This window comes from Pelecanus crispus, chromosome 1, assembly GCF_030463565.1.
Source record: "Pelecanus crispus isolate bPelCri1 chromosome 1, bPelCri1.pri, whole genome shotgun sequence".
Lineage (NCBI taxonomy): Eukaryota > Metazoa > Chordata > Aves > Pelecaniformes > Pelecanidae > Pelecanus > Pelecanus crispus.
The window spans coordinates 61457415-61481819 of NC_134643.1; the positions used below are offsets into that span (position 1 = coordinate 61457415).

Below are 24405 nucleotides of genomic sequence, written 5' to 3' on the forward strand. Positions count from 1 at the left end.
GCAGCAGCACAACCACAAACTTGTTTGTTCATTAATGCAGCAAACCCAAGGAGAACTGCCCATTGCCAAGGACTGGAGCAAGCGAAGGGTATGTAGATTTGTGTTTTAAAGGGAATTCTCAGCGTTCAGAAAAAGCTAACTATAAACCCCAGAGGACTAATGAACTGGAATCTCTCCCAGCTTGAGAGGCAGCATGTAACCTGATCAAAATCAGCACTTCCAGAAGGGGAGGCTGTTACTGTTAAACCATCAGGGATAGGACTGGTAGAAAAGTTTCTGGTAATGCTTTTTCCTGTCAGGAAACATGGTTTTACTGAAGCCAGAAATTTCTAACGCAAGCATCAACTTCAGCACAACCGGTTTTTATTTTTCTTCTCAGAAAAACTGAGACCTATTTTCATCCTGAATCAGCATTTCTCTTCAACTGCATTAGAAGTCTCAATGTTGATGTGAAATGACACCTTAGTTCAAAAGGGACATTTTGAATTAACCCTTTAAAACATTAGATTCAGTTGCATCAGAATCACTTCTTCCAGAAAATTCCATGCTGAAGACCCCAATATTTTAATTTTCCTTCATACTTCAGATTGAATAAATTTCTACCATTTCAAAATTCTCTATGGAACAGAAATTCGGACCCTCTCCAGCAAGTTTCTAGACTCCTCTTTCACTGTATAAATCAGAGGTGACAACAAGAAGCTCTAAGGACAGAAGCAAGAGTAAATTCCATTTTTCCCCTCATTTTTCAGAAGCAGCAAGTAAATTCATACCAATGAGAGCTGCAGGTGCTGAGAACTGGCATAATTTCAAAAAGTTAGCTATTATCCCCTATGATCTCAAAGAGTATCGAAACTAAAATAAGCATTCAATATCAGAGATCAGTCCTTTAAGTCACCGTGCCGATAAAAGTCTGTCAACACTGCAGATAGTAAATGAATATAGACATACTAGAGCTATCTTTAAAAAGCAACTTAGGATACCATGAACACACTAATTTAACCTGTTCCTCAAGTAAAACATTGGCCTGCTGAGTGCTTGTACTTTGAGACTGCAGGCAAGTCAGCAAGTCAATTCTGTGACAAATGCCTTCCTACTCTCTTTTTCCTTTCTAGCTGTTTCCAACATTTTGAAGCAGTATTGTTTGATTGCAGGCTGCTTCCTGAAGCTGCTTCCTTCAACTGCTTGTTGAACCCAGTGGGAATCTTTCCACTGATTTTAACTGGAGGGGGATCAGGCCCTAAATAAGTAGTGGTGGAATCCCTAGACTTAACGAATTGAACAGCTGTCTCTGCCTTTCTGAAAGAAAAGAGGGAAAGTTATTCCTGCAGCTGTTTTCCCCTAAGTGCCTTCACTCCAAACTGTACCAGGACTGGAGGGAGGGGGAGAAGGTGGAATTTTAATAACCCATTAAAAAGGAGTATGGGCCATTGCGCAGCAGCTCTTTCAGTTCTACTCAAGCAGGGTCATTGCTGCCAGGCTCAGACAGCCCTAAGGGCACGGGAAAAGTCGTCGTCTTGTTTTCACATCTCATTCACAGAATGGATAACGAGGGGGAGGGAGGAATCAGCTTTTGGGTTAATTAGCACCATGAACAGACAGCTGCATTGTCATTAAGAGTTCAAGAAGTCGTCAGGGTCATCACTGAACTGCAAGATGTACACACACGCACACGAGGCACACGCCTAAGCCTGGATTTTTAGCAGCCTTGCTCAGCTCTGATTTTCCACTACCCCAAGGGAAACACTTTGAGTCAAGAACACTGAACTGTTGTAGCTCTGAGAAGACGACAGAAGCACAAAGGCACTCCCTCTGAATAGCAGTTGGTCATCTCCTTGGAACTGCTTAATTTCACACTTAATATACAAACTAAGAATAGTTACACAGCTTTTTTCCCCCGAGAAAAATCAGAGGTGTGGCTTACCGATGTATAGTTTCATCTCCGCTTCTAATATTCCGTGGGATAAGCAGAACCCCAGCTAACAAAACCAGGCTATTGGTGCAAACTGTTCCTTCCACCGCTTCCTTCCACAAGCAAGGAAGCTGAGGAAGTGCAAGTGCATATTAGCAAATCCAGAAATGAGCATGTATGAATAATAAGGAAAAGATAAAACCTCTAAAATGACAAGGACTGCTATTAATAAGGTTTGGAGCAGCGCTAGCCTCAGAGAGTCACAAGTTGGCTTAAAACCAAAACCAACAAATTATCCAACTATGCAAAACAACCACAGATTACATTCTCATTGCCACAGTCTGCAGTAACATTTTCTGGTAAGGGATTTTAGTGAAAATGCACCAAGACAAGTAAGGATTCCCCTGCCACCTTCTAAACAGGGCAGGGAAGAAATATAACCTTGAACAGTCGAAGCATTACTGCTTCTATGGAAAGCAGACTGGCATCGCCTGGTCCTGTCAGCTGTAGCCTTGCTGCCAATACATTCTAAAACCAAAATGGGGCTGAAACTACTGTCATTATAGTGAAATCTCACCAAAATGTAGTTTTCCTTTTCTGGGTGAAAGGAACACAAATCCTGCTTGCTCTTGCTATTAAATTGGCAGGCAAACATGTAGCTAGCTCATGAGCGTATAGTTCCATCCAGTGCTTGGTCTTTGCCAAGGCAAATTACTCTGGGAATACAGGAACGAGGTCTTTTTTTTATTATTAGTTTAACCATTATAGCTCTGTTGATGCCTGTGTACACTGGTTGTCCACATTACTGAATTTCAGTATGTTTATGACAATACAGCTGTTGCAGCAACTGTAGTGGAGATGTCCTCATAAGGAAAAAAAATAGAATAAAGAGATATAGTCCAAAATTCAAAGGGGAAACAACATGCATCAGCATTTTTGTTCTAATTGCCCAAGTTATGATGGCTGCTGTGAGCTCTGATGGATTTCATCAGAGAAGGAAGTCCAAGTGGGCTAAGCAGCTCCTCTTGGAAAACGCCTTTGAATTCTTTCCCTCCCATTCAGGCCTCTGGCTACTTTTTGGAACAATATCTGACTTTTCCATATTTTTCTATGCTGCCTCAAAGCACCACCACAATAATCTTTCAATAACAACTTCAGTCGATCTTTCCTTGTTGGTCCCCATATATACTGAGGAATACATGCTGGAAGGAACCCTGCCATGTGCGGACCTCATGATGGCTTGATGAACAAATATACAGCCTGCACAAAAATGTGAACCCCCAGGTACGCTAAGACAACTATCGCCCTAGGACCCTCTTCTGTTCGCTCTCCTGTCCTTCTGTCAAAAAGGATGTGTGCAGTCAGGATGTGTGTAGGCAATGTTGTCAAATTCAGAATAGGGGAGCTTTGAACAGCACAAAGGACAAAGTTTACGTCAATGGCCCAAGCTGCCATACTGCATAAAAGACAAACAGGAAAACAGTTTCTGAGACAGGAGGGAAAAAAAAACCCAGTGCTTTCCTTTACCCTACCTCTTCCAACAGCCATTAGTACTGGCGGAAATTGGTATGAGAGAAGGGCATTCAGAAACAAACATGAGATCTTGCAGGACAGGAAGGAACCTATTGGCTTGAAAACTTTCCGGTACTAGTGAAAGCTTTGTTTCCCATCCAGCCAAATACACAGGTGCTGTCTGCTTTTTTCAATCCACGCTATTTCTTTAACCAATTTAAACTTGGCATGGGAATAAAGGCCAGTGAGGACCTGCTTCCCACTTTGCTTGCTGTTTTTTCAAGAGTCAGTTTGTTGGAAAGGACAACCCTCCTTGGGATCAAGCTGGCAGTGCTACTCCAGCAGGCTCCTGCTAAATCACACAAGACAGAGGGATGTAGGGCTCTGTAACACAAGGATTTATTAGTCCTAGCCTTATAGTCTCGTAATTATTTGGCATCAGGAGAATCCTCAGAACAAAGTATGAGTAAATACATGATTCTGATCCGGTTGGCCTTGCAGTCAAACAGAAAAAGAGCAAACCAGAATACACTGGGAAACTCAAGAGATAGCTGCAATTTAGAATGCATGTGGGAGGTAGATTACGCACGCATACCGATAACAAAAATAGACTCTCCAGAGTTAAAATAACAAATGCCTTTAAAAAGTTTTGGAAGGAACTCAAAACTGCAAGGCTTGAATCAATCTCTAACTACGAGGAATTAGGATGACAGCCACAGAAGGGGGCTATTGTAACGTCAGACTATCCCACATCAGGCTTCTGCGAGGCATATTTTATCAGCATTGGAACTCAGACCTAGCTGGATGATACATATCACTCACTATCACAGATTCTGCTGCAAGGTGATTGTGTCCAACGAAAAGGTGTTAAAGACAACATACTGATAAGGGTCATTGGCTGTTTGCCACCAGGTCTAGTCTAGCTTCTTTCTGAATGGATAACATTCTATTAAAACCTTCCTGTGATAATTTGGGGTCTCTTAAAAGTGCCACCTAGGCATTCTGTCTGATATTGTGGAATCCGCTATTTCTGTGCTTCTCTGTAAAGCTGCAAACTGTTACACAGTGGGTGAAAAGCAGGACAGATGCTTAATTCTATTGAAAATATACTGTCTGTAGAGAAGATGGAAACAGACTTATTGAAGTGTCCTTTTTATCTTGATCCTCTAAGGAAATAACCAACTAAATCCTTAATCCCCCCACCCCCTTGAGGAAAAAAAAAAAAAGGAAAAAAAAAAAGAAAAAAAGAAAAAAGGGACAGGTGCTGCTCTTCATATTTAGAGAAGTAAAACAAAGGGCCTAAGAACTCATCCTTCCACTACCCCCAGCACAATCCTTTGCAATACTGAGGCTCTTGCACAGGAACTGCTACTCTTGTCTTCCCACGCTTCTCCGCGTTTGTGATTTTTGCCCTGCGGGATGGTAAGGGAGGGCCCTGTATTTTGTGGCTACTGAAGTACTGTACATGATGGCTACTTAAGTGCCCCAGAGGTCATTTTGCTAGTTTATTTCCTCTTGGACTGATCCTCTTCACCAGTGCATTTAAGGTATTCATTACTGCCAGTGCTATACTTTTCCATGTAGTGTGGTCCCTCAGCTAGTGTCTCCTGTTCCTTCTTAAACCTCTTTTCCCCACCCTCCCTTCTCCCAAACACCAGAAATTTTTCAGCTTTTAGCTCTGCACTATATGTAGGATATTATTTTTTGGAGGAAATTGTTTACTCAGAAACAGGCCCGTGTATCCTAGTCCAGAGGTGAGTATGACAAACAGGAAGACTCTTTCACTCTTAAAGGACTCCCTCCATTAGGGGACCCAGCAACCTCACACTTCACAAGTTGAAGCAGGGGACCCAGCAATCACACACTTCACAAGAGTGGGTCTAACGGCTGTTTCATACTGTCACCTCAATCCGCTTTATTCTGCAACATGCATTTCTCTAGAACTATGAAAGTCAGGCAGGATATTTACAGCAGTATCAGAAGAGGCAGGAAGTAGGAAACAGGGGCGGGTGTTTGGAAAGTGTATAAAGGGCTTGGAACAGTGGGGCCAGCCTGGAACTCCTTCCCCCAAAAGAATCTGGAGCTGAAGGAGAAGGATCTGGGAAATAGCTGGTTTTCTACAGATATCCTCTGGCGCTCTCCTCTTCTACCTGCTGCCTTTCCAACACCAGCCTTTTCCTGTCTTTCAAAGTCAAGTGGAAGTTTTCCATTCTGTGGTTTTCCTGTCTTGGTACAAGCAGGCACATTTTTTTCCCCTTATATTTTAACTGTTTAGAGACCAACACCAAAACTGGCTCACTAGGAGGAAGAGCTTCCTGTTTACAGCTGATCCAAGAAATTTGAGAGGGCTGATTAAACGTCCGAGGAGCAAGATCTTCGCTTGCTCATGTATTCACTGAGCATGAGATTGAACTTGTTGTCTGAACAAATGCTCCAGTGCTCTTCTATAGAAAATTAACAGACTAACATAATGCCAGCAGGCCTCCCTGCAGGCTGCGCTGCAGTAACACCCAATACAGAGGGAAACATGGAGAAAAGGAAACAGATGTTGAAGTCCCCATGCTATAATTACAATACAGCATGAGGGAGTTAAAATTCATGTCCTTCAGCCTAGGCCAGCAGGAGCTTGGGTCATTTTGAACATGGCCCTGCGGAATAGAAGTACTCCTTTTTCCTATGTGCTGTTGTGTGATTTTTATTTTTTTAAATGAACCACCAGGGAGCAAGAAGTAATACTGTGTTACCTTCACGCTGTTGCACCTGGTGTAGCCATTACTATCTGTGCAAGCATTGTGCAAATTTCATGCAAGTTATATCCACTTTGCTGAAGTACCAGTGCAGGCCAGCAGAAACCCGGGCCTTTTCACATCAAAGTCAAGGAATTAAGAAAGGAAAAATCTATGGGGTCTCTTTTTCATTCTTGGGCCTTTCACATACCTTTCTTTACCTCCCCAGTAAACCAGTTCTAAGCTCTTAAGAACCAGCAGGATTACAATGCTCTGACACTTTAACAACAGATGGGCAACTAAGGAACATTGTGGATTTTTTATTAGAGCGTGTATTTTTGTCCAGAATCAATAACAAATAGGCGTTGAACAATGATGGCTCTGCTGTTTGCACGCTCTCCTTTTATCTCCTGACTGCAGTGGGTCAGGTTACTACATGTACATCAAAAGTACCTTTTGACAGTATGTTACATCTGGTTTAATTTAATTTGCTTCTCCTGCTGCACAATCTGCATCATTTTCCAGCTAAGCTGTATTTTCCTTCTAACTCACCTGGTGAAAATAAAAAGAGCCCAAGCCCTGCACACACACACACCCATGCACCTTGCACTTCTTGAAGGGCTGTCTGAAAGAACTTTGCATTCATCTGAATGGAGGAAGGCAATAGCTTGGCTAGCATCCAGATAAAGTGCGTGTGCTCTATCCATGGCCAGTCCACCCAGCCAGGCTTTTTCAAAGCCTAAGCCTTGATTGCAAGTCAGAAACAAACATGCTACATGCTGTTAGAGATCAATCAGTAGAGCACTGGATTGTTTCATATGGGTTCTCCTTCTTATGTGTTCCCTGAAGCTGCAGTACCCATTCACTCTCCTGGATGGATTAGATTCACCTTGGGCATGTCCCACATAGTTTCAGATGGGGTGGCCTGTCATGTGTCACAGCTAATGATTCTTCTTAGCTTGACCAGCCTGTATCTAGTTCATCAATGCTTCCAGACAACATCTCTCCCTTCTCCAGTAATCCTTCTCTCCTCCTTATACTTTGAGACTAGTCTTTGAAGGGCCTTTGCCACTCCTACAGCTCCTAAATATCTTCTCCCATTGCAAGTTTCCCATGGAGTCTATTGCTGTGATCATCCTCTTCCCCCACCTGTAACAAACACCGAAGTTTTCAGAGCTGAGTCCACTGGCACAGACCACTAGTTCCCCACTAGCACAACCCAAGACCTTATCCCCGAGTTGACAACAGCCTCCCCAACATTCTCCCCAATCATAGAATCATTTAGGTTGGAAAAGACCTTTAAGATCATCAAGTCCAACCGTTAACCTAACACTACCAAGTCGACCATTAAACCATATCCCTAAATGCCACATCTACACATCTTTTAAATACCTCCAGGGATGGGGACTCAACCACTTCCCTGGGCAGCCTGTTCCAATGCTTGACAACCCTTTCCATGAAGAATTTTTTCCTAATATCCAATCTAAACCTCCCATGGCACAATTTGAGGCCATTTCCCCCCGTCCTATCACTTGTTACTTGGGAGAAGAGGCCAACACCCACCTCGCTACAACCTCCTTTCAGGTAGTTGTAGAGGGGATAAGGTCTCCCCTGAGCCTCCTTTTCTCCAGACTAAACCCCAGTTCCCTCAGCCGCTCCTCATAGGACTTGTGCTCTAGACCCTTCACCAGCTTCATTGCCCTTCTTTGGACACCCTCCAGAACCTCAAGGTCTCTCTTGTAGTGAGGGGCCCAAAACTGGACACAGTATTCCAGGTGTGGCCTCATCAGTGCTGAGTACAGGAGGACGATCACTTCCCTCGTCCTGCTGGCCACACTATTCCTGATACAAGCCAGGATGCTGTTGGCCTTCTTGGCCACCTGGGCATACTGCTGGCTCATGTTCAGCCAGCTGTCAACCAACACCCCCAGGTCCTTTTCCACCGGGCAGCTTTCCAGCCACTCTTCCTCAAGCCTGTAGCGTTGCATGGGTTGTAACCCAAGTGCAGGACCCAGCACTTAGCCTTGTTGCATCTCATACAATTGGCCTTGGACCATCAATCCAGCCTGTCCAGATCCCTCTGTAGAGCCTTCCTACCCTCAAGCTGATCAACACTCCCACCCAACTTGGTGTCGTCTGCAAACTTACTGTGGGGTGACTTGATCCCCTCGTCCAGATCATTTATAAAGATATTAAACAGGACTGGCCCCAATACTGAGCGCTGGGGAACACCACTTGTGACCAGCCGCCAACTGGATTTAACTCCATTTACCACAACTCTTTAGGCCTGGCCATCCAGCCATTTTTTTTTACTGAGCAAAGAGTATACTTGTCCAAGCCATGAGCAGGCAGTTTCTCCAGGAGAATGCTCAGAATCGGTGTCCAAGGCTTTACTAAAGTCATCCGCAGACAACATCCACAGCCTTTCCCTCACCCACTAAGTGGGTCACCTTGTCACAAAAGGAGATCAGGTTACTGAAGCAGGACCTGCCTTTCATAAATCCATGCTGACTGGGCCTGATCACCTGGTTGTCCTGTACGTGCCACATGATGGCACTCAAGATGATCTGCTCCATAACCTTCCCTGGCACCGAGGTCAGACTGGCAGGCCTGTAGTTCCCCAAATCCTCCTTCCAGCCCTTCTTGTAGATGGGCATCACATTTGCCAACCTCCAGTCAACAGGGACCTCCCCGGTTAGCCAGGACTGCTGATAAATGATGGAAGGTGGCTTGGTGAGCACTTCTGCCAGCTCCCTCAGTACCCTTGCGTGGATCCCATTCAGCCCCATGGAATTCTGTGTGTCTAAGTGGTGCAGCAGGTCGCTAATCATTTCCCCTTGGATTATGGGGGCTTCATTCTGTTCCCCATCCCTGTCTTCCAGCTCAGGGAGCTGGGTATCTGGAGAACAACTGGTCTTACTAATAAAGACTGAGGCAAAGAAGGCATTAAGTACCTCAGCCTTTTCCTCATCTTTGTCACTATGTTTCCTCCAGCATCCAATAAAGGATGGAGATTCTCCTTAGTCCTCCTTTCATTGCTGATGTATTTATAGAAACATTTTTTGTCTTTTACAGCAGCAGCCAGATTAAGTTCTAGCTGGGCTCTGGCCCTTCTAATTTTCTCCATGCATAACCTCATGACATCCTTGTACCCCTTCTGAGTGCCTGCCCCTTCTTCCAAAGGTCATAAACTCTCCTTTTTTCCCCTGAGTTCCAGCCAAAGCTCTCCGTTCAGCCAGGCCAGTCTTCTTCCCCAAGCACTGCTCTCTGCTGGTTCCTGGCACATTTCAGTCCCAGGAGGGATACCCCAAATCACATCCTTTCCTCCTAAGATAAAAATGAGATTCAACATCTCAGGCAAGCTATTGCTGATATTTGATGAGGTTTGATGTTATTTTTCGCATACAAGTCTCTGCTATTTAACTTGGGTTTTATTGTCTGTATGCTGTTTCTAAGGGCTGAAATTGCCCTTTGGAAAGGTCTTACATAAACACTAGCAGGAATTTGGACTATTCATAGTCAACATTTATTTTACCAGCACAGAACTCAAAAGACTTCTATCTTGTTTCCTAAAGACTTACAGAATCTTTTTTAGCTGGCAGAAACATTGAATAAATAAAATAATCAGGGCTGTGTAAAACTCCTTGTATTTTTATGTTATTAGACATTGTCAGTTAAAGCACTAAATCTTCACTGTGTTCACTCAAGGGAACTACTTCACATTACAGTAGAAGGTTAACTTTTTTTAACAGCAGTTTTAAGCTCTCAAGTGTTCGTAACTTTTCTGTTAGAAACCTGAATCCATCAAGTCAAATCCAACTCTGATACAAGATGGTAAAATACCGCTGAGACCAGTTGCACTGCACCTGCTTTACACAAGTTATGAGGCTGGTCCAGTACTTCCTTTCCATACTGATAACTGGGTCAGATTTTAGATCTAGCGTAAGAGGGTATAAATCCATGTAAGCCACCTTGGTCTCATTTACCTCAGGCCCAGCACCAGCCTAATACTTTCGAATAGCAGAAATTTGAAATTCACTGGTTAACATTCTTTTCTCAAGTTATTCCAAAGCAAATCCAGTTTAACCCTGGTTTTAAAGAAGGACCTAGCTCACTATGAGCAAATAACACTGGTAGCAGAGTCACTGGTGGCCAGAGCACTGATAATTTTGGCATGCTCTTTCAGGTATCTGCTTTAGAGGAAGAGCTCTGGGTTTTAATAAAGCCCCAGCAGTGTGCCTCCCTCCTCTGTGCCCCAAGTGCTTAAACACAGAGGGTTACCAAAGAGGTAGACCTTCAGCTCTGCTATTTGCAACAAGTGTTCGGTGCCACAAAGCTGAGAAAAAGTTAAGACAGTCTTGCAACAGTTCCAAATATAGTCAGCTGCCCTGATCAACCTTGTCTCAGAGAAGTCTATGTAAGGTGTCGTTAGCTTAAAGAGCAGTAACAGTCCATTAAAGTTACATGAATGAAATTTCAAGTGTCACATGTGGAGGTTCTTCAGAAGTTTAGATGAGATACAGCAGGCCTTTAAGTTTAATGAACTCTGCATTTGCTTAACAAATTGGTGCTTGAAGGCCCAATTTTCCTCTCTTATCTTTTACACTACTATCACTTCACCAGTATCATTTATGTTGCTTCCAATTTATAACATCATGTGAAAGACAGACTCATACCCTGAAAGTCTAGAGCAATAAGAAGCACATCAGAGTAAAAGCCTCTTCATCTTGAACTGAAAAAAAAATCTCACCATTAAAAGGAAACTCAACCACATGCTCTCCAGACATTATTAGGACCGAAATTAGTCCTTCAGCTTAGTCTGGTTCAGAGCTGGCAAGCACAGCATGCCTAGCCTTGCCTGCTAACTCAAAGCAAGCTATCCTCTCGGGTTTACTAGCTCTTAAGAACTTCCAGAGCATCTGGTGGAAGTTTCATTTAATGACAAGACCTCCTGCCCAGACCAAACAGGCTCCTTTCTTCAGTGACGCATGCTTGGTTGGGCTACATAAGAGCACCACATGGCATTGGAGCTGTGAGGAAAAAGAAATATGACCTCAGACAATATTGTTACATCAAAAAACTAAGTTTTCAGCTATTAAGCTGAAAAGTTAAAGCTATTAAGCTTTAACACCCAGTTAAGGCCAAGGTGACTCACTGAGTGCTCCTACTAAAGATTCTTGGTCCCACCCACCATGGCTGTCAGTAGGATTATGCATGAATACAGAGAATCATTTCATCAGATGCCAATCCAGTTGCCATATCTAAGAGACTCTGAAAGGCCGGCACTAACTGCATTTAGTGTCTTAGAAAATGCAAAGTCCACTGATGAAGCTGGGAATGAATGTATCGCTTCTTTGTGCCACTTCTACGGCCAAACAACCAAATCTGCTCATCCTGAGTAACAAGCAGGAACAAAGCAGGCCCTTTCCCACCCCAGATGAAAACTTTTGCTAAGCTAAAAAACACTAATACTGCATATGGCAGTACATAACTATGTTCCCATCAGCCCACTTCTTCCTAGAAACAATAGAGGAGCAGTTGGCAGGTGGAGAGTTCTCAAGAACAGGTGGGAAATCAGTGGAAATAAGAATGAAAGAAACATCCACATAAAGCAAGGAGCTCTAAGTCTCAAGGTTAGAACATCTGGCTCTCCACTGGCTCAGAGGTCTTGGTGGAGTTACTTCCTGCAGGAAATCTGGAGTAAGCAGATGCAATAGTAACAAGGTACCAAAGGAGCTTTATATAACATTGTGCACTACATCTTCCAAATACTCATTTCCACTGTATTTTTTTTAATACATATATTTGGGGAAGTGACAAACTCCAGACTCCAAAAGGTGATCTCTCTACGCTGCTATGGACTTTAATTGCAAATAACCAACAAAACCAACGAACAAACAACTTCTATTTCCACTTCTATTAAATAGGACAATTCAGTTTAGAATGGTCATCTGTCAGAAGACATGACCAGGCACAAGGAACACCCACTTTCACCACATTTTTACCAGGGACATTAGAATTCCATAAAAGTTAAACAAATCTCCTCAATTTCTTCCCATGTAAAAGGGAATTCACAGTGCTTTTTTTTTTTTTCTTTTTAGCTTTACAGAGTACTTCTCAGATTTCCTGCTTATAAAATGCCTTGAAGGGAAGTCCAGTCTAAAAATGAAACCACATCATTACTTCCTCAACAAAAGTCTGATTCCAAAGTTGATGTAACACTTTTGCAACCATTACCATAACATGTAACCCATAAATTTGCTTGAAATTCATCTCAGTTCAAAAGATTGGTATAATACTAATTGGAGTTGGTTTATTTTAACTTTTTAATTACACGTCTGCCTTAAAGGATAGGACAGCACATGCGACCTCACTACAGAGTCTATGTCAAGGCAAAGAATGCACATTCAAAATGTCATGTATGATCAAGTTGTTCTGTGTGTCTGTTTTGGCTTATTAGTGAGAAGGTGGAATGATCAATTCAAGAAAACCAGTGAAAGAAAAAGGACAGGTTTTCAATTAGGTCCTTAGACTTTGGGCTAAAAACAAATTCATAAGCTTCCTCCTTTTCTGCTGTCTCTTGCTATTCCCATATCCCATTCTCAGTCCAAAGGAGGCTAGCCACTACAGGTGTTATGAACTTAGTGCTACAGGTATGGCAGGATAGAGGAATGGATGGCTTCCTTAACACCAAGGGACGCTAAGAGCTTACCTTCATCTCCCCAAAGCTCGCCAACTCCAACTCACCAAGAATGAGCTTATTTAGAACAGAGAGGGGCACTACCCACCGGCATCCTTGCTGAAACAGACATTTCTTCCCCCAACACAAACTATAGACAGGCATGTTATTTCAAGCTCCTTTGAACTTAGGTAAGAGACAGCTAGTAGTGCCACAGCTCTTTTCTGAAGTATATGCACGACATGAAAGAGAGGTAGGTGTGGAGTGGACAAAGTACTTTATCACTTGCAGACCGATTTGTCAAAATCCAGCCTGCAATTACACTTTTTTTTTTTTTTTAAGGGGAGGTGGGCCGGAGGGGCCAGGCAGGAGGTGTTTTTCCAAACCTGTGAATGCAACATTCAGCAGCCAAGCTCAAAAGTTCCTGCTGCTCCTGCAAAAAAAGGACAAACAAGCCCTTTTCATGTCAGCTATGTCCAGCTGGAAATGTCACAGCTTTGTCACAATGGAACAAAGCATGCCTGGTGTCTGTTCTTTCAAAAGGTCTCTTAATTCAAACAAAAGAAAAATATTCACATCTGGAAGGGGTCGTAGGCAGGGGGCAGGAGTGGAGGAAGCAAAGTTCAGATGGCAAGTCATAGCAGTTGCTGTTTGTCTAATTATTGTCCTGCCTGTTCTGGCACTTATCGATCCAGTTAAAGAAAGAAAGCAAGCCAAGAGTTAATACAGCAATTTTATTATTGAATGACCTCGGAAGGCCAGATGAGACACACCTCTTCACTTTTGCTCCATTCATCATGCTGGAACACTCAGGCTGAGCAAAAAGACCCTTGTGACCAGTCTGGCAGTAGTTCCTCTTCACACACACACCCCCCACTTTTTTTTTAATAAAGCAAAAAATTATTGTTGTGTATGGAGTCCAAGCTTCCTTTAGAAGACCACAGCCTTCTCTTTCAAAGGATGTACATACTGAAATCCAGCCCTTTCCAATGGGTTTATTTGAGCATCTGTTTCGGTAAAGATTAAAACCTTCTAATGACTGCAGAGTTGGGAGGCTGTATCAGAACTGAGCCACAGGAAGATCAAAAATCAAATGTCTAGTGAGATCAGATTAAAGGAGAAGAGAATAAACTTGAGAGTAGGACTTCACTGGCTAGGCATGAAAGACCAACGGTAAGATTTTGCATTACACTCCTAAACTAAAAGTTTTCTACTTCTTCAACATTCAGCGCTTCTGAAGATGAAAAGCCTCTCCTAGGCTGCCACCTAGCTAGTTAATTTCTTGTATTGTTTTAGGAGCTATTTTAAAAATCTCTTTTGCTCCAGCCCTTACTGCACTGACTCCTCCCTTTTGAGCTGGTATATTGTCAGGAGTTTCAAGAGCGATAAAAACTTGCTGCCAAGTCCTTTTCTTCCCCACAATGTGTTTTATAACCCAGCGTGTAGTTTAGTCTGTCTAAACACTGCTGGAGTACACTGCCATCAGTTTCCATGGAGATGATTAACTCCTCCAGAGCCAGAAAGCTTTAGTGTGCTTTTTGCCCTTTCAGCACACACAGAACATGACAGCATTTACCAAAATCAGCCTGCAGAAACATCAGATTTTCCAGACAGTTCTAGCAAATGTAAGGATTTACTTTTGCTTCAACCCATCACACAGAACTGCGGTCTTAACAAAACTTGCATTTAAGTCATCTACTAGAATGAGTTGCTCTTTCCCCTTCTGCTTCTCCTCCTTTCCATTGCTGCGATGTCTGAAGGCATGACAGCCCCACCAGCATCAACTTTTTGAACTACCTTGTCTCAGAGCAAAGCCAAGGCATGAGATGTCCAGACACAATGAAGAGTCCAGAACAGAGAAGGGAGAGATGAAGATTACTTTGAACACAACCAGAAATCAGAGTTGAAAACAGGAAAACTTTGTGCCCTAAAATTTGGGAGCACTGTTATATGAAACTTCGGAATTCACCATACTCCTAGTCACTTACATGCCTAGCAAAAATATACTGTGTGTATTCATAACAAAAAATTTATTTAACATCATTTTAAGAAGTTGAATTAAAGTGAAAACTACCCTTAATCAAGTTTAACGTGACCTAATCAGAGCAAGAAAGTAGACCTTCTCCCAAAATGCAACTAATGAAGGCCACATGCTGTCATCAGCTTTAGCTGTGGAAAAATGGTTTCCCAGTCTCACTTTCACAGAAAGGACAATCTCCCTTGGCAGTTGCCACTTAGGTGGCATGCTTGTTGCTCCGAACTATGAAAATGGCAACAGAACTTTGAATACTGCAGTTTCCTGGAAGAATTCCCCAGTATAAAACTATTTTATGAATATTTTCCAGGCTATCATCACTGAAGCAAGCTGTAACCTTCCCAGCACTTTTAACATGTAATGTTGGTTTTGGCATTCAAGAGCAGATACACTATATAAACTAGACATGAATAACCAGGCATAACTGCAGTTTCTGTAGAAGAGTTAAAGGCAAGGGAGATTTTTTTTTGCCAGGAAGCTTGGCTAACTTCAAAAAGCCACTGGCAGGGTTCATAGCAATGGGTGTTCTGCTGCAGTAAGAATTATTTTCTATTTGACTTCCATAGCAGTTGCCAAGTAGATTTCTTTGCAGACTCCGCTTGGAGTCAGTACTGTGCGGATACCAGCAGTGCAAAGTCCCCCAGCCCTTTTTATACTGTGCTACCAAGACAATCCACAGAGGTGCAAGACTTCACTCATGCACTCCACTCACGGCTGCTGAAGTGACAGCCCGTATTTACTGTTATGTGGACATGTGTCCACTCAAAGGACATCCCTAATGGATTTCATATACTTTGCCACAGGACAATTACCAAGCAGCAACCGTATTTGGTTAACTACCCTTGGCTACAAAGAAGCCAAAGAACTTGAGAGGAGAGCCTCCATTACCTCCTCCTCAGAGATTCTGGGTGTTCCCCTTGTCCCTCATCTAAAGTTAGTGTAGTGAAGACCCCTAGGGGTGCTAAAACCCATAGCTGCAAACATCAGCCAGGATCCAAGAAAAGTGTTTCAACTTTCCAAAAAGCATGCATGTTCACACACTTCCCACAGCTGCAAAGATCACAATGTAACATACAGAAAGCACAGACACTTGTTACCTGCTTCTCCAGCCCTTCCTGAAGTTCCCGGCGCAGCGCAAGCCAATGTTAGCTGCACCTTCCAAACCGCCACAGGCGGTTTCCTGGCTTGAGAGAACTCATCCTAATCCTGCCTCCTATTATTTGTCACCAGGTTATGGAGGAAATTTTGGCTGCCCACACCTCCACTTGTGTTTTTGTCTCGCTGTAGGAAACAAGCCGCTCTTACAATTACTGATTTCTTGAAAGTATTTCTTGGAAAGGCTGCCGCCGCTGCTGTGGGGCAGAGCCTGCTGCCACAGCACGCCTCACTCCCCGCCGCCCCTCAGGAGGGCTGGAGGGGGGTCCGCCACCACACGCCTCTGCTCTTACTAACCCAGGCGTATGGGGCAGCTCCAGAGCCATACCTATCTTGAAAGGCCAGGTCACCCCTCACCGCTTTAGCCTGCCCCACCTCTGGCTTCACCGGGCCACTCGGAGGACGAAGGCTTGCTCGCGGTGACAGCCCGGGTGCAGCTCGCACCCCCTCAGGGAACCACAGAACTTTCTAGAGGCGCAGGCTTCGCACCGGCGGGGCAGGGCCCTCGGCAGGGGAGCACCACCCAGGGAGCCCCCCCCCCAACCCCGCTTACCCCGGTGGGGCCGCTTCGCCCCGGGCGGCTGAGGGGCGAGGAGGCAGCGCCTGCCCGCGGCACTTACCGATGTCGGAGTTGCAGAAAGCGTCCTGCGGGTGGATGGGGACGCAAGTGCAAGCCTCCACCACCAAGTCCCGCAGGCTCCAGCTGCAGAGGAACACGACGAGGAAGCTCAGCCACGCCGTCATGTTGCCCCCTCGCCCGAGGTGCCTCCTCACTTCTGCGGAGCAGGAGGGCAGCCGCTGGTTTTGTTCGCCTGACTTTATTCGCGCTTCCTAACAGCCGGCGCGCCCCGACCGACCGACCGACCGCCTGCCTCCTCGCACTGCCCCCCTCTCTCCCTCTCTCTGGCCTCGGCAGCGCAGCCTTCGCTCGGCGGGACGGCGCAAGCCGGAGGGCACGGCCGGTCCGCGGCTCCCAGCAGCCGAGGGGTGCGCTGCGATGCCGGGCGGTGCGGAGCTGCGCTGCGCTGCGCCGCGGCGGGCCGGTGCGCGGAGTTATAGCCTCGATCGCGCCCTCTCGGGCTCCGGGGGCGCCGCCGGCCCCGGCCAATGGGAGCCCGGCATTACCTCATCGGCGGGAGCGGCCAGCGGGCCGGGGCGGGGCCGCGGCTTCAGCGCCTTATACGGAATAGTGCGGGCAGCGCCGCGCGCGGGCGGGCGGCGGTTGGGCGCCCCGCGGCCGGTGGCGCAGGTAACCGGCCGCTCTGAGGAACAGTCCCCGGCCCCAGCCTACGTCCCCTCCCGCCGCTGGGGCCACCGGGGCGGTGGCGGGGGTGTTGAAACTCCTAAAAAACTAGTTGTACCTCCGAAGTATCGGCGAGCGGCCGGCCCGCGGCCGTCAGTGCCCGGATGGGTCCCCCGCCACCCCAGTCAGGACCTGCCTCCCCTCGGCCGCCCCGCTCCGCACCTCAGGGTGCGAAGAGGCACCGGGAAAACAGGCGCGGGGTTTGTTGTTCGCTTGGAAAGCTTGGGGTGAATCCCTCAAAACCATCTCGGCTGTCTGCAAGCTGGTTTTAAAACTGGAGGAGGTGAGACAGTGTGCTGAGGGGCGTTCAGACAACGGTCGGAAAACGCGAGAGGAGTGCAGCGTGTTGCTGCTTTTCCTCTTTCAACAGGCAGTGAAAAGAGGATGGAGGGGAAAAAAAAGGACCTAGCTGAACTGTAAACCAGGATTTCATCCTGCGGTTTTTAATCCTGCTCAAATGCTCCTTCTTCTCCTGTCACCCCACCACCCCCCATCACTTCCCCTTCTCAGGGCTTTCCGTCAGAAAGGGGTCATCAACTGCTAAAACCGAGCCGGAAAAAGCAGTGTCCTATCTACCCAGGCACTCCCAACATTTAATCTCAAAGTATATTTCAGCAGAGCAGCTTTAGTGGAATTTATAGAAAAGTCCTGTTTGTTTTGTTTTCCCTTATCCCCTTTTGGAACTGTAAATTTCTATCAGCTGTAGAAATGTAAATGTTATAGAAGAGCTGCGACTGTAAGGAAGGAGATTGCCAGCTGCAAGATACAGACAGCCTTATTATCCTGCAAAGGGGACTGAGGAGTGATTAATCACAGTATCAAACCAGTGTATATAATGTCAGAGTACTTTCCACGGGGTTTACAAGACTTAAGCATGTCTAGTTATAAATTATGCTGGTATTAAAGGCCAGGGACCAGCTGTCCTAAATTTCTAAATAGTCAGCTAAGTCTTTAGATTTACAATTCTGCTCCATCTGGGTGAAGCACAGCCTGCCTACACCTTTTCTTTAATCTTACCGTCCATACAAAATTAAAACCTCCAGTCTTATGGAAACACGGGCTTTTATTTGGAGCATCAGTACTCAAAAGCTTCAAGATGGGTGTTGCTAGTAGAGATCAAGGTTACAATGCTAACAGTGGGAAATGCAGGTTCCTACCCTTGCTGTGACACAGACAACCTGTGTGACAGTTTTGCCTCACTGTGCTTCAACTCCCAATCTGTGTAACGGGGATAATAGTGATGGGAGCTTCTCAGGAATGTATATTAGTGAACACACTGAAAAAATCAGATGGTGCTGAGGTGCTAACGGGTCATATAGGTACGTCTGAGGCAGGGTATTAAACGGGACATTCGATTTAGACACATCAGTGTCTGAATTGTTGGGCTCCAAATTGCAATATGAGAACCCCTATGCAAAAAAAAGTTTTGGACTGTCTGCTCAAGGTACTACAGCTGAAGTTGAATCTGTCAGATTGGACTGTCATTTCTGTCTCACTGGGTGTAAACAAGAAACAACTCCACCAACCTCAGCAGAGTAACACTGAAGAAAAATGAGGTGTGTCTGGCACTTCCATTTTTTCTTTGTTGTTGTAAAAAGGTTGATATCACCAACATCATGATACACCTGGTCTATCAACATCTCAGATCAATATCAGAGAGAAGTGGAGTTATTCCATAACCTGACACTGGTGTAAATAAGAGAGAGTTTGGCCCACACACAACTAGATTATAATCACAGCTCCAGTACCACCTCCCTTCGCTGTCTGGCCAAATAACTCCTCTGAGTATGTTTCTTCATTTCTATAATAACACCTTTCCTGCATGTTCTGAGGACTAACAAGCTGAATGCTTTGTAATAAGCTTTAAAGATGTCGGGTGCTGTGTGAATGCTAAGAGTGACTATAATACACAGAGGCAGGACACATTCAGAGAAGACTGAAAAACAAACCCTTCAGTGACCTCCATTTCTGAAAAGGGAGAGAAAGAGGGCTGGAAGCTACTGAAGGTACACAGGGCCCCCTCCCAGGCATGAATTAGCTCGTTTACAGTGAGACTGACCAAGCTTGTTAAAGTAACATGGAGTTTGTGCTGATTATAAGATCTAGTTCACTTTTCAGACACAACCCAGAGAAGTAATCTGCAATTACTTTTCAGGATGGAGTGCCACAGCTTGATCCAGTGGCAGGGCACATCTGTTTGGAAGGGATGGTGTGCAGGCTGTCTGTGTGTCAAGGCTTACCACTGTCTTTTATACCAGTATTTCAGAGGTGATCCAGCAATTTTTTAATGCATGTATCAGCATTCCCTGGAGTAGTAGTACCTGCGTTCAATCAGTTAGGACTTAGCTGATTCACCTGCTTTTTTGACACCTAGATGTTCTTTTGAAAAAGAGATGAACTTCTCTATAGTAGTAGGGATGCAGGTTTTTCAACCAGGACTGGATACTGTACAATCATAACAATATTTATTTGCCACTTAAAGGGTACATTTCATACACAGAAACCAGAGTGCTTTATTTTTGTAAATCACTGCTAAATAATACTCAGGAAAGCTCAGTCTGGCCAGTGGCCTGCTGGGAGTCCTTGCGTAAATCATTTAACCTGCCTGCACATTCATTTTATCATCTTTAAATAGAGATACTGTGTATTATCCTCTGATAATATCTGTTAGATATTCGATATTAGCCTCGCTCCTTTGAGACCTACCAGTAAAGTGCACTCTGGCAGAACCGGGGGGGGGGGGGGGGGGGGGGGGGGGGGGGTCTGAGTGTTTATTTATATGCAAAAATATTGATAATGGGGTCAAAGTAACACAGAAAGTCAATGAAGGAACTGAAAGGAGAACTCTATCTGAATTCCCACTCTGTCCCCTGTCTGCCTGGGAGAAACTGCAAAGCGAAAAAATAAAATAAAAACTAGCATTCAGCTCCTTTGCCTAGATAAAACGTTAAGCCTTATATGACCATAAAAATGTATCAGAGAAAGAAGTAAAGACCTTGATCTTCATAAGAGAAAATTAAAGTTCACGTTTGGTTAATGTCACCAAATAAAGAAATCTATGTTCTTCCAGTCCTCCGCCAAGAACACACTGTTGAACACAATTAAGGATCTCTCTGCTTTACTGGGCAGCCACACCACTTCATGCTGTGATCTTGTCGGATCCCACAAGCTAAGCATGACTGGGCTGGGTCAATAGTTGGTGTGAAAATTCCCAGGGAAAGCCATGTCCTGCAGGTGTTGTTGACTGAGCAAAGTGGCCTTCTTCCCTCAGTCCTGCATGAATGTGTAGAGACAGTGCTAGGGGGCACTGCGCTGCAAGAGATGGTTGCATTTTTTGTGGATGAAGCTAGCTTGCTTGCGATATCTCAAGAACCCACTCTTTGGAAAAGGAAAGATGTTAAGCTGGGTGTCTTGGTTAATTTCAGGAGAGAGAACGGCCTTCTGCGTCCACAGATACTCCCTGCAGTTTACATCGGGAGCATATTAACAATATCATTTTCCTTCCGTAAGTCCTGCTTGTGACAGGAAAAGACCATCCCGGGGCTAGCTGCAGAGACTGAGATAAAAATGCTTTGGGATATTCCTTCAAGAGGCATAAGGTGTTGCTGAAAATGAACTAAAGGCGTATTCCCTTCTGATCACATTTCATTGTGAGGGATGCTGGGCACTGGCAGAAAGCTGCTTCTGAACTGACAAAAGCACCTGAATGTAAGCAGTACAGAAGGGCTTTGTCAAACTATGGGAACTTCTGGCCAAAAAACAGAGAGAGAGAGAGAGAGAGAAAGGAAAGAAAGGCAGGAAGAAAGGAACCGGGGCCAGGGGGGAGAGAAATACCCCCACTACCACTAGAGAAATAAAACCCTGACACATGTAGTAGCTGTAAACACTCCAGCTCATCACCAGACCTCAGCTGGCTTAAACTGAGCATGGCATGAATGAAGTCAGGAGACTTTGGCCTGCACTCCAAACAGTCCTGCCACCTCCATGAAAAATATATTAATTTTAAAAGCTTCTGAAGTATGGGCATTTTTCCATTTTAACTTTTCCACAGTAACTTGAATTGATTCATGAGCATGGAGTCCTGCCATTAGCATTCTAAATTGTCCAGCTGCCAAGTTGCTCAAAAGCCTCTTTTTGTCCTAAAAACTTTTCTTGAAGTTGACACTTCTCGTATCTTTTACACCAGCTCAGCATCACACCCTCTAGGAGATATGATTGTTTTTCTGCTTTTATGCAGCAGGTGGGAAAGGATAGGTTCTTTTTGGAGCCATCTGATGTTCTTTTTTACAGCACAGTCGTAGGGCAGTACAGTGTGGTCGTGCACTGCATTAGCAAAAGATTCTCGTATTTCCTGATTATCTGTTCCTTTTTCAGAATGTCTGGTTTTTTCTGACACCATCCTTTGAGAATACTGTTTTGTATAAAATGTTCATATTTGCTATGATTTATGAGTGTGAAAAAGGTTGGAAAAAACCTTCTCCTCTATTATTTCCTCTGTTGTATCAGTGGACTTCATATGCTACTTAAAATAAGCAGACTCTTTCTTCAAAAATGTCTTTGTTTCTATAAATACATGTGAAAAAAATTCATTTGATCTCTTTCTCTCAGGTTGCAAAGGAATTATGTCACCTTCCTGTCTGCAAGCCAGACGTAGGTAACACTCTATCCCATCCCAAGGTTTCAATTAGGGCTACACCATTAAACCTTCATCAGCTCTAACGGTTCTATACGGTACTCAGTCTTCAAGGATCCTTTACAGATTGTGCTTACAGAGAGCGCCCAGCCTGGGAGCAGACCATAGGCACCAAGTGTCACCAGGAGTATTACATTATAAAGGATTGTAGAATATGAAATCACCCTCTTGGTCGTGTGGGGATCCTCCAATCAGGCTGTGACGTGGCATCAGCTGCAGAAGGGCAAGCGGGAAATATCTTTTAACAGCCTTATCAAGCTGAAAATGTTTCCGGCACATGACTGTGCTCTTTGGCCCCAATCCAGCAAAACACTAAGGCACATGTTCAACTTTAAGCACACAAGATGCTCTACTGAAGTCAACGGGACCGTTTACATGCACAAAGTTAAATATAAGCTTAAGTGCGTTTCTGGATTAGGGCCAAAGGGCTCAGTACCATGCAGGGTTCAAGCCAGGAGGCTGTGATTAGATGGTCTGACAGAGTCCGGTGGGGAGGACACGACGTGATTTGCTTGGCTCTACCTGCCTGTGCCTCATTCCAAGCAATTAATTTTCTCTCATTTTTGTTTATAATAAGTTTTTCCATTTCTCTTGCTTTGCTTTCATGATGCTGTAGCCGTTTCCAAACTGAAGTTTTGTTTTTCTTTTTTAAACCCTTCTAAACTGCATCAATAGCTTTAAGTGACTGAACAAAGAGATTTCAAATAGATGAAGTGCTTCAAACGGTAATAAGAGCTGGTGTTCCCAGAGTTCTGGAGGCTGGCACTAAGCAGAGAAGAGAGTGAGAGCGATTGAAAATCACTTTTCTGTTGTTCCTTTGTATGAACTGGTTTCTGGCTTATGCAATGCAGAGTAATTAAAATGACTGGAATGCCTCACATTTTTAAGAGAGCTTTAAGGCAGCTCTGTGGCATTGTGGCCAGCAGAGCTCATGAGCAGATTCATGGCTGCAATCAAGATTTGACATTTCTATCAGCATAACTTGAAGAAGCCAGTATCTCTGTAGAGGACTTGGAGGCAAGTTTGAGGAAGGAGGAGTAGACACAGAAAAGCAGTGACATCTGTCCCCTGCATCAGCTCCATGAGCAACTATGGTGCAAGCCTTCCTTTCGGTGAGATGAGAGCCTGAAAGTTGGTGTGGTCATCAGAGATCTCATTGCTTTCTTTCACTGTAGCCTTAATGTCCTGTGTGGGACCGCACTTACACATTCTCTCTGTCTCACTGTAATATCAGTTACTCATAGTGCCTCCTCCTAGGTACTGTACAGGAAATGTCTCTTTCCATGAGAGAGGGTTGGCATTTGAGTATTGGCCACTGAGTATTTGGGTGTATTTGTGGGGGTCCAGACAGCTCCCTGATGTTCAGCAGGCAGAGAGCCTGGCAGACTGGCAAGTCTCTCTGCTCACAGTAGGTTGCTCTCCCTGTGGTGAGGTTTACTCTGCTTGGCGCTAGTAATGGAGTATCTTGCTGCTTTTCAGTCCTCCTGGTACAGTCCAGAATTTCATTTTCCTATTTTCCATTTTCGTCACTGAAGGTGGCTGGCCACTGCATCTCTGGTCTTCCCTCAAGAGTTGGCCTGGCTTCTCACAGTGATGAACGGCCACAGAGTAGCAGGAGAGCTGAATACAGCCTCTCTCAGGAGGGGAGCTGACAGGCCTGAGGGTATGACCTTTTTGGCATCCAGATCCTTCTCCCCTCACCTCTCTGCCTGTCACCAGCCTTCTGAGGACACAGACTGAGCCCGCTTCCTCATCTCCCAGCATAATCTTTCTCCCCTTCTCCTACCCATCAGAGGGCATTGTCAGGATACAGTGGTCTCCACAACCCTGTGTGAGTGTAGGGAGGTAGAGAAAGATCCCAGGCAGGAGACAATAATCCTGTATCTCTTAGACCGTCCTGAGGCGAGCAGAGCTGCAGTCCCTCCATATGCAGTGGGCCAGCCGGTCCCTAGGATGTGCCATTGGTTTTAAAGCTTGTTGGAATCTTCTGAAATCACCATACTTGTGAAAAGAAGAAAGAGCAGCACCGGGGGGCTGGCATTCCTCTTTTTGTTGCATTAATGAGCCTGGAGACAGTGTCAGGCTGTCAGGTCTGAAGGAAGGGTCTTCTCTTTACCTGCAGAACAGGTGCAGCTGCAGGAAAAGTTACTGTCCCTTCCCTCTCCCTGCACAACCTGCAAAAACTTCCTGCAAGAATAAGCCAGTCATTTCATCCCCATAGTCCAGCTGTTACTAGTTTCTCACCTGAAACTGCAAATAAAGGTGTTAGTTAAAAGAATGCGCTCTAATGATGAGGATGGTGTCCCAGCAGGGAATGAACTCAGCAATTCCTGTCATGCATGTCAGCACATGGGTGTCAAAAGTGAGAAGCAGTTCCTCTGTGTGGAGATCCC

At 44.9% G+C, this 24405-nt stretch overlaps 2 protein-coding genes across 3 annotated transcripts in view; one reads left to right on the forward strand and one right to left on the reverse strand.

Moving 5' to 3' along the window:
- TIMP3 (TIMP metallopeptidase inhibitor 3) overlaps window positions 1-16837 on the reverse strand; it is a 41669-nt gene extending 24832 nt beyond the window's left edge. The window contains exon 1 of the mRNA XM_075709476.1: window positions 16637-16837. Coding sequence (XP_075565591.1) covers window positions 16637-16760 — 124 coding nt within the window. The 5' untranslated portion in view covers window positions 16761-16837. The remainder of the gene's footprint in view (window positions 1-16636) is intronic.
- The window catches only part of SYN3 (synapsin III), a 180080-nt gene that overhangs the window by 71792 nt on the left and 83883 nt on the right, over window positions 1-24405 (forward strand). The window lies entirely within an intron of this gene.